The following is an 8,235-nucleotide window of genomic DNA, read 5'->3' as shown; positions in this document are numbered from 1 at the left end:
TCACCAACGACAACCTGCAAGACGCATACAAGCAGCTCAAGGTCCGCCAACTGCTCTTCTGTTTCCTCCTTCCCCTCCACCCCTCCTCCTTGCTCTCTGTCCTCCTCCTCCTCCTCCTCCTCCTCCTCCACCTCCTCCTCCAACTTGCCCTCCGTCCCCTTCCTCGCCTTCGTCCTCTTTGCCCTCCATAGTTGTCCTCCCTCTCGCCCTCTTCCTCCCTCTCGCTCTCCTGCTCGACCTCACCTTCTCCTCCAGCTGGTGCTGACCAACTATCCCCACCTGGAGGACACCATCCGGAAGAGCATGCAGACGTAGAGGAGGAGGAGTTGATGAGTGTGAGATTTGACAGAACAAGTGCTTCTGATGACATAATCCTTTTCCTCCCTTATGATAATTTACAGTCCTGCTCCCTCCCCTCTCCTCCTACTGCCCTGTCTTGCTCGAGCTGCTCTCGAGCTGCCCAGCAGCAGCAGGGACCTCCTCCTGCTCGTTGAGAACTTGAGAGTTCCTTGCGTACATCTCGCAGCTGAAGACGCGCGTGAGGGAGGGAGAAACATTGAGTAGTAGACGGTGGAGGATGAAAGAAGAAAAGAGGGGGAAGCAGGGTCGAAGAAGCAAGAGGTAAGAAAAAGGCAGGGTGGGAAAAGCACGAGAAAGGGAAGGATAGAGAGGAGGAGGAGGAGGAGGAGGAGGAGGAGGAGGAGGAGCCAGGGAGCTCACAGCATTCCAGTCAGGATCTTCTGATGCTTCTGAACCATCTGGAGCTGATCCAAATCTTTTTCCCAGCCTGTCAAATCTCGTCAGTCCAGCTTGGGGTGAGCTGGAGTCGATACCCAGCACGACGCTCCTGTGCAGCTTTCCGAGCTGAAGGATTGGAGCGTTAGGCTAGGATGAAGGGAGGGGGAGGGAAGGTGTGAATAGAGGCAGGAGGAACTAGAGGATGGGAGGGGATGGGAGGGGGTGGGGTGGTGGGAGCTTACAGCAGAGATCTTGTCCTTGAGTTCAGTTTCTCTTGCAAACTCTGCGAGGAACGATCAAGAGGCGGGAGGGAGGAGGAGGCGGGGAGGGAGGAGGAGGCGGGAGGGAGGAGGAGGCGGGAGGGAGGAGGAGGGGGAGGGGGGGGGGGGGGGGGGGGAAGGGGACCCCCCCGGAGAATTTCCTTTGCCCTCCCCCTTTCCTTAACCTCCTTTCTCAAAGTCCTTTTCTGGCCTCCCCCCCCTTTTTTTGTGATGTATCCTTTTGTTTTACCTGCAGGTAAGAGAAAATTCACACGGACAAAACTACAAGATAAGCAAGCTGGTTGGGAGGGCTAGGCTGAAGACAAGGGAACGTAGAAAAAGCTCTCTTCCAAATTTCACCCCTGTTTTTTCATTGGGGGGGGGGAATCTTTTACCCCTTCGAGGGGCGGGACATATGCTTTAAAAGGCACATTTTCCCCCTCCCCCTTCTTGGTGGGGCCCCCCAGACCTCAAAAAAACCCTCTCCTCTTTTTAAAGAAAAAAAAGTTCAAAAACAAAAATAAAATAAAAAAAAACCAAAACAAAAAAACAAAAAGAACAAAAAACAAAAAAAACACACTCGTCAAGACAACGGGGAGGAGGACGAGGAGGACGAGGAGAGCTTCCTGAGCGATTCTCACCGATCTCTTGCGATGCGGTGGCAGACTCTTCAACCTCTGGAGTGACGTCAGCAAGCGATAGCAGCAAGTTCTACCTCACCCTCTCCTGGTTGGGGCGCAGGAGGAGCAAGAGAAGCTGCGGCGGATTTGAAGGAGACGAAATCCTCCGCTGAAGGGTCGAGGTTGCAGAACATCTCGACCAGGGAGTTTGCCTGCCATTCCATTTCACTGCTGTGCTGCTTCGTTTCCTGCCCCTGCTCCTGCTCCTGCTCCTGCTCCTGCTCCTGCTCCTGCTCCTGCTCCTGCTCCTGCTCCTGCTCCTGCTCCTGCTCCTGCTCCTGCTCCTGCTCCTGCTCCTGCTCCTGCTCCTGCTCCTGCTCCTGCTCCTGCTCCGTCTCTCGTTCGTCCTTGTCCTTGCCCTCGTCCTCCTCTTCCTCTCCGTCCTCTCACCTGCTGAGGAAGGAGGTTGCACGCAAGGTTGTCGACAAACGTCCTTATGTCCTCCCTCTTCTCCGACAACTTGCTCGTACTGTTGCTCTGGGTCGAGCTCGCGCTCGCCGTCGCTGCTGGTCGACTCGAAGGCGGGGCAGAGAAATCGACAGGAGGAGGAGAACTACCAGGCCGGTAGGAGGAGACGTTGCTCAGCCTGCAGCAAGTCAGCAGGCGTCACAGGGGAGGAGGTCAGGAGGGCAGGAGGAGAGAAGAGGAGAGCAGGAGAGCAGGAACATGATGAGGAGGAGATGAGGAGCAAAAGAAGAGGAGAGGAGAGGAGAGGAGAGGAGAGGAGAGGAGAGGAGAGGAGAGGAGAGGAGAGGAGAGGAGAGGAGAGGAGAGGAAAGGTTGAGGAGGAGGAGGAGGAGGAGGAAGGAAGCAGGGTGAAGTAGAGGAGCACAGGACGAGGGGACACCTGCACTTGATGACGTCATCAGAGTCCACCAGAGTCACCTCCACCGCTCCCCGCAAGACATCCGACGTAACAGTCCCCACCTGAACCTCGTCAACCTCCTCGTCAGCTGCTCTCCTCTCTACCTGCGGGGGGATCCGCCCGCTAGAGAGAACGTCAGCAGTGATCGTCTTGATCAGCTCCTTGGCCGCGTTGAGGGGCCAGAGTTCCGACGAGTTTCTTACCCACACCTTCTGTCCTCTGCTGAACGGTCCCTTCTTCCCCGACCTGTCTCCCCTCCCCTGGTCCGATCGCCTCCTCTTCCTCGTCTCAATCTGCTCCAAGTGCTCCTCCTCGAACTTGTACTTCATTGGCGGCTCCACCACCCTCCTCTGCCGCTTCGGGGACAGCGCGTCATCCTTGTCGCTAGTGGCGGGATGGGGAGAAGCGTTCTTGGAGCGGGAGTCGTCCTTCACCTCCTTCAGCTGCTTCCTCAGCTTCCTGTACCGGAAGAAACCCGAGCGCGAGGATGGAGTCTTGGGTTCGACGCCGTCGAACCTTTCAGGATGGGACGCGAAGAGGTCATGGAGATATTCGAACATGCTCTGCTCGACAAACTTGCCTACCAGAACCCACTGCAGAGAGAGTCAGGGAGAGTCTGAGAAATGGAAGGAGGGAGGGGGTTGGTACGGAGGGAGGGAGGGAGGAAGAAGGGATCCCTCAGGGAGTGACAGACCTTTGTCATTGTGAAGGAGAAGACATGTTCCATCTCAATGAGGCCGATGACGCCTCGACCAACCCGATCTTTCTGGACAGAGAGCTGAAGGAATGGGATGAGCAGCCTCTTGCTCGCGTACACGAAGAACCCCGTCATCGCCTGCCCGCTCCCTTCCTTGGCTGCCTGGCTCAGCCCGAGGGTGATGGACACGCGCTGATAGCCGTGGGACGAGTCATCCTTGGACGGCACTTGAACGTCAATCGAGAAGTTCTTGGGATGTTCAACCATAGCAAGCAGGCTTCTTCTCTTGATCCGCTGCCCCAACAGCATGATGTCCACCTGCCTGCTCTTGTACAGCACCTGCAGGAGAGAGCTGAGCGACGTCAGCACCGGGAGACTCCCGTGCTCCTCCGTCATCCAGCCACTGCACACGCACTGCTTAAGGTAGTCGGCGTCGACGATGGTGACGTCCCAGCCCAACGACGAAGAGTCGGAAGAGGACCCGGCCTCCTGGGTCTCGCTCAGGAAACTTTCCAGGATCAGCTCGTCGAGGATCAGCCACGTTCCCGTCAGGCTGCTGTGCGTCCAGTCATGTACTTTGAACTTGGTCGCGTCAGACAGTCGCTCCCAGATCACTCGCCATGAAAATTCGCAAGGCGACCACCAGCCGTCCTCCGACCTCCCTCCCTCTTCCTCCTCCTCCTTTGTAGCAAGCTGCCATGCTGATTGATAGAAGCTCACACGTTCTCTCCTCTCCCCCTCAGCCTTCTCATCTCTGTCTCCGAAGATCACCATGAAACCGTCCTGACATAGCTCTTCGATCCTTCCCTCCCGCCAGCTCTCCCCGTCCTCCCCTCGAACCCTCACAGTCTTGCCGATCATCCACTCCCCTCCTTCTCCTCCCGGCACCGGAGTACCGTCCTGCAGCTGCACGATAGGAACAAGAAGGTAGCCTTTATCGTTGAGCTCTGCCTGGTAGAGCGCAACCAAGAACCTCCCGGGACTGTCGCAGGTCAGGATCAGACATGATCGACAGAGGTTGACGATCGGCCGGATGGAGGGGAACGGCCAGTCGAGGCTCCACCTGCACCCCAGCTCTTGGAACATGTTGCTTCCCTCCAGCTCCAACACCAGCTGGTCATTCTCACTTGCTCCGCTGTCGAGGAATCTCTTGACCTGGGGCAGGTCCATGGCGACCCCGTCGCTGAAGAACTCGAAGGACTTCACCAGGTTGTCGCCCCTCCCCTCGCACGTCTGCACGTCTATCCGCACCGTCCTCGTCGAGCTTCGCTTCGACTCCACCGGGCAGAGCACCAGAGAGTCCAGCACCTCCCCCAACAGCCCCAGCGCCCACATCCTAGTCCGAGCACGATGAGAGGAGAGCAGTTGATGGTAGTTCCTCACCTGGAGGGGTTGGATGCGTCATGGGTCAAGTACTGCATGACTTGCGATCCCTCATACAAGACCTGGTGAAGCCCAAGACCTTCAAGACACCCACGTCAGTGATCATGCGGAGTACTCGTGGGATTTCCGCGCCTTGGTCAGCGATGGCGGCGAGGAGCTCTGGCGACACCGACGCTGTTTGTAGCAGCCGATCGGCAAGGAAGGGCTGCATCAGAACGTGAGGAGCAGGATGGGATCGTTCAGCTTGCCGCACCAATCTCTCCGATGGATAATCCTCTAAGACCGAAGGCTGGTCAGGTTCATAAACCTGGAAGGCAACAAGGCTATTAATGCGACCTCCTCCTCCAGCTCTTGTCTCAGTTCAAGCATCGTCACCTCAGTCTTGATCTTGTTGCTCAAGGGCTCAAGATCTTCCTGCTCTTGCTCCTTCGCGTCCTCCTCGCCGCTTTCCATCGTCGTCTCCCTCCCCCCTTGTTCCTCTCCCCCATGTTGATCCATCCCTTCTCCCTTCTCCCTTTCACTCTCTCCTCCTCCTCCTCTTCCTCCTATTCTCCCTGTCGTGCCATCACTCTCCTGCCCTGCTCCCCTCCCCTCCCCGCTGCCTGCCCCCCCCGCTGCCTCATCCTCTCCCGCCATGGATGGGTGACATACTGAGGCGAACTTGCCTGATGCGTCCAATGCGGAAACTGGTACAGCACTGGCGGTGGAGACGCGAGGAGGGAGGGGAGGGAGGGAGTGGAAGGAAGGAATGCAGGAAGGTGGACTAGAAGGACGATGAAGAAGAGCAGCGGTATCATGAATGCAGGACTGACTGTCCTCCTCCTCCTTGCGACGAGAAGCGAGCTCCTTGGATGCGAAGTTGCTTTGGTGAATCACCATGGGTTCCCTTGCTCCCTGCCCACGATCCTGAAGCTGCGGGGAGGAAGGACAGAGGACAAGGACATGGTCATGACGCAGATGGACGACGTCGGCGTCGATGCGCTTGACGACGAGTTCGATGCAGCCTTTCGAGAGGTGGAGTCGCGCGCCAGACCTCAGAGGGGAGAAGACGTTGGAGCTCAGGCTGGTCAACTTGCCCGGAGCTGTGACGACGTGCTAGAAGAAGTAGAGAGGCTTGTCCTGCAGCATGACTTCGATGCAGCGGAGCTTGTAAGGGCCTCCACCATGCTGGACGGCGGTGACTGCTGCTACAGGTGTACATGGACCACCTGGAGGCGAATGGCGAGGACGTGGATGTGATGGAGAGTTATGCTCTGTTCTTGTGGAGCATACGGGACGACGTCGATGCTGCTCGGGAGGTTTTCGAGGTGACCACAGCAGAATGACGTTGACGGCAACATGTGACAAGAGAGTCAGGGGATCCTCAGGAAGGAGAGGCGGAGGGTGGACATAATGATGTCATACGCCATGTTCCTCAAGGTCGTCATGTAAGAGCTATCCCTGCCATGGAAGGCTTACCTGTCTCCAGGCCGGCTGCAAGGATCTCCAGGGAGCCATCAAGATTTACGAGGATCTTCAACGGGTTGAACGCGATCCCCTCCGAGTCCCTCGGCGCTGACGTCTTCTCTCCAGATCTACCCGAACGAAGCCTCCATCTACTTCGCCACGGCCCTCATGTACCATGGCGTTGAGGGACAGGAGCACGTCTACAGCGGAGACGAGAAGTACAAACTCGAGGACATCAAGAACGTCACGAGAGCCGTGGAGCTCTACCGCAATGCCATCGCCCTCGAGCCCAACATGGTCCGCCTGCCCCAGCTTTCTCTGCCTTGTTCGGGCTGACTGTGACGGCAGACTGAGGCTCTGACCAATCTTGCGACGGTTCTCTTCCAGGAGTCCATCAACGTCACAGAGTCTGAGGTATTGTTCCAGCCTCCTCCTCCACCACCTCCACCTTTCATCCTGCTGCCCCGCCTTCGCCTGCTCTCCCTCTTGCCGATACTCCCTCACATCTTTCTGTGTCGGCATGCCATGTTGCAGGTTCTGTTTGTCCGAAGTTTGAGCGTCGATCCGAATCAGACGGAGGCGCTCATAGGATACGCGAAACTGGTTGGTCCTTGACAATATGGTTGCGAGTGACTGATAGCTGCTTCTTGTCCAGTTGTCTCGAGTGTGCGATATTGATCGAGCTTCCTTGCTGTTCCAGGTTCTCCTCCTCCCACCTCGCTTGTCCATGTTGACCCATCGGATTGCAGAAGATCCACAATGTCACCAGGAGCGCAGGCGAGGTGCAGGCAGAGTTCTTCTACGCCTACCTCGACTTCCTTGTCCGATTCAAAGCCAAGAGGGTCGAGAGTCCCTGGGGCTGCCGTGTGCTGCTGACCGGGTGCACTAGGCCGATCCCATGAGAGCGGAGGCGATGGCACATGTCCTGCGCTGCGAACCGTCCAATGCCATGGCTCTTCGAATGTCAGCATTCGACATGCTGCAAGACGTCTGACGTGCTAGTCCCCTTCCAACCTGAACCTTCACCTGCAGGGAGACACGATAGGAGCCATCACGTTGGTGCAGAAGGCTCTTCTTTCCTGTGAGACTCCAGGTGAAGATAAGATGAGCCAGTAGATGTGTGTTCCTGACCAGCCGCGGGTCAGACCTCCTCCTCCTCTACTCCGACTTGCTTTTCAAGTGCGGCAAGAATCACGACGAGGCAGTGAAGGCGGTTGCACGAGCGATGGAGATGGATCCTTTGAATGAGAAGCCCAGGTCTTGGGACTGCGGAAGCTTGTGTAGATGCTGATGTTCGCTCGTGCAGAGAAAGATACCTTGAGCTGTTCGGGGAGGAGCAGGAGCTTATCAAAGTGATGTTTGATCGCGCGTTAGAGTTTGCTGCAGCGAAAGGATGCGTCATATGGACCAAGAGAATCGAAGCCGAGCGGACGTCTCGTCTCATTCGTTTTGCTGGTGACCAGGAGAAGGAGGAAATGAAAATTCAGCTCCAGCAGCTTGCGGCCTCGTACCCTCATGACTTCGACCTCGTCTTCTCCTGCTCCACTGGTTTCCTGCAGATGAAGGAGCACGCACTTGCACAGCGATGGCTCAAGCACGCGGTTCTCTCTCGCCTCCTCCCCCCTCACTCCTTTGCTCCCATCCCCACCCGCTCCTCGGCTCCTCCCTCACATTGCGACGGTTACCGCAGGTTCAGCTACGGCCATGCTCTTCGCCAGCGCTCTGCAAGCTGGCGCAGGTGATCCTGATGGATCGGAACGACGTCAAGGCGGCCTACCGACTGCTCAAGAGAGCGTACCTGTCCGACCCGCTGCACCTCGCAACCTCCATCAGCCTCGGCCTCCTGTACGAGCTGGAGGGGAAGCTGAAGCTCGCACACAAGCTCTACAGGTAGGAGGGAGCGATGTGACGTTGCAACCTGACCCTGCTACGCTGTAGCTCCGTCCTCCTCCTAGACCGTGAGAACAAGGCGGCTCTGCTGGGCGTCTGCCGGATCATGTTGGTCAAGCGGAAGGAATACAGCAATCGCGTGCTCGCTAAGAAGACGCTCGACTACGCCAAGCAGGTGAGAGAAGAGAGAGCGTGGTGCAATGATTGACGAGTTATCAGCTGTATCCCGATGAGACCATGTTCAATGAGTTCGAATCTGCTGACGAGGTTTGACCT

At 57.1% G+C, this 8,235-nt stretch overlaps 2 protein-coding genes across 2 annotated transcripts; one reads left to right on the top strand and one right to left on the bottom strand.

Moving 5' to 3' along the window:
- Window positions 1-423: 423 nt before the first annotated feature.
- Window positions 424-5,076, bottom strand: GUITHDRAFT_120808 (hypothetical protein; the record flags this gene model as incomplete). Its single annotated transcript, XM_005819947.1, has 13 exons — window positions 424-526; window positions 721-787; window positions 834-864; window positions 981-1,021; window positions 1,640-1,675; window positions 1,719-2,004; window positions 2,069-2,264; window positions 2,526-3,136; window positions 3,238-4,576; window positions 4,624-4,685; window positions 4,739-4,828; window positions 4,877-4,930; window positions 4,999-5,076. 13 exons carry the CDS (start codon window positions 5,074-5,076, stop codon window positions 424-426), a joined length of 2,994 nt encoding a protein of 997 aa, XP_005820004.1.
- Window positions 5,077-5,397: 321 nt separating this feature from the next.
- Window positions 5,398-8,232, top strand: GUITHDRAFT_148222 (hypothetical protein; the record flags this gene model as incomplete). Its single annotated transcript, XM_005819946.1, has 16 exons — window positions 5,398-5,772; window positions 5,817-5,930; window positions 5,980-6,050; window positions 6,076-6,145; window positions 6,196-6,366; window positions 6,418-6,483; window positions 6,604-6,672; window positions 6,725-6,769; window positions 6,819-6,933; window positions 6,959-7,032; window positions 7,102-7,162; window positions 7,215-7,326; window positions 7,376-7,670; window positions 7,760-7,959; window positions 8,008-8,134; window positions 8,179-8,232. The coding sequence occupies 16 exons, from the start codon at window positions 5,398-5,400 to the stop codon at window positions 8,230-8,232; spliced, it is 2,019 nt and encodes a 672-aa protein (XP_005820003.1).
- Window positions 8,233-8,235: the final 3 nt, after the last annotated feature.

The sequence above is a fragment of the Guillardia theta genome (genome assembly GCF_000315625.1).
Source record: "Guillardia theta CCMP2712 unplaced genomic scaffold GUITHscaffold_198, whole genome shotgun sequence".
Lineage (NCBI taxonomy): Eukaryota > Cryptophyceae > Pyrenomonadales > Geminigeraceae > Guillardia > Guillardia theta.
The sequence above is the reverse complement of the archived record's forward strand: the minus strand, read 5'-3'. Positions and strand labels throughout refer to the sequence as shown.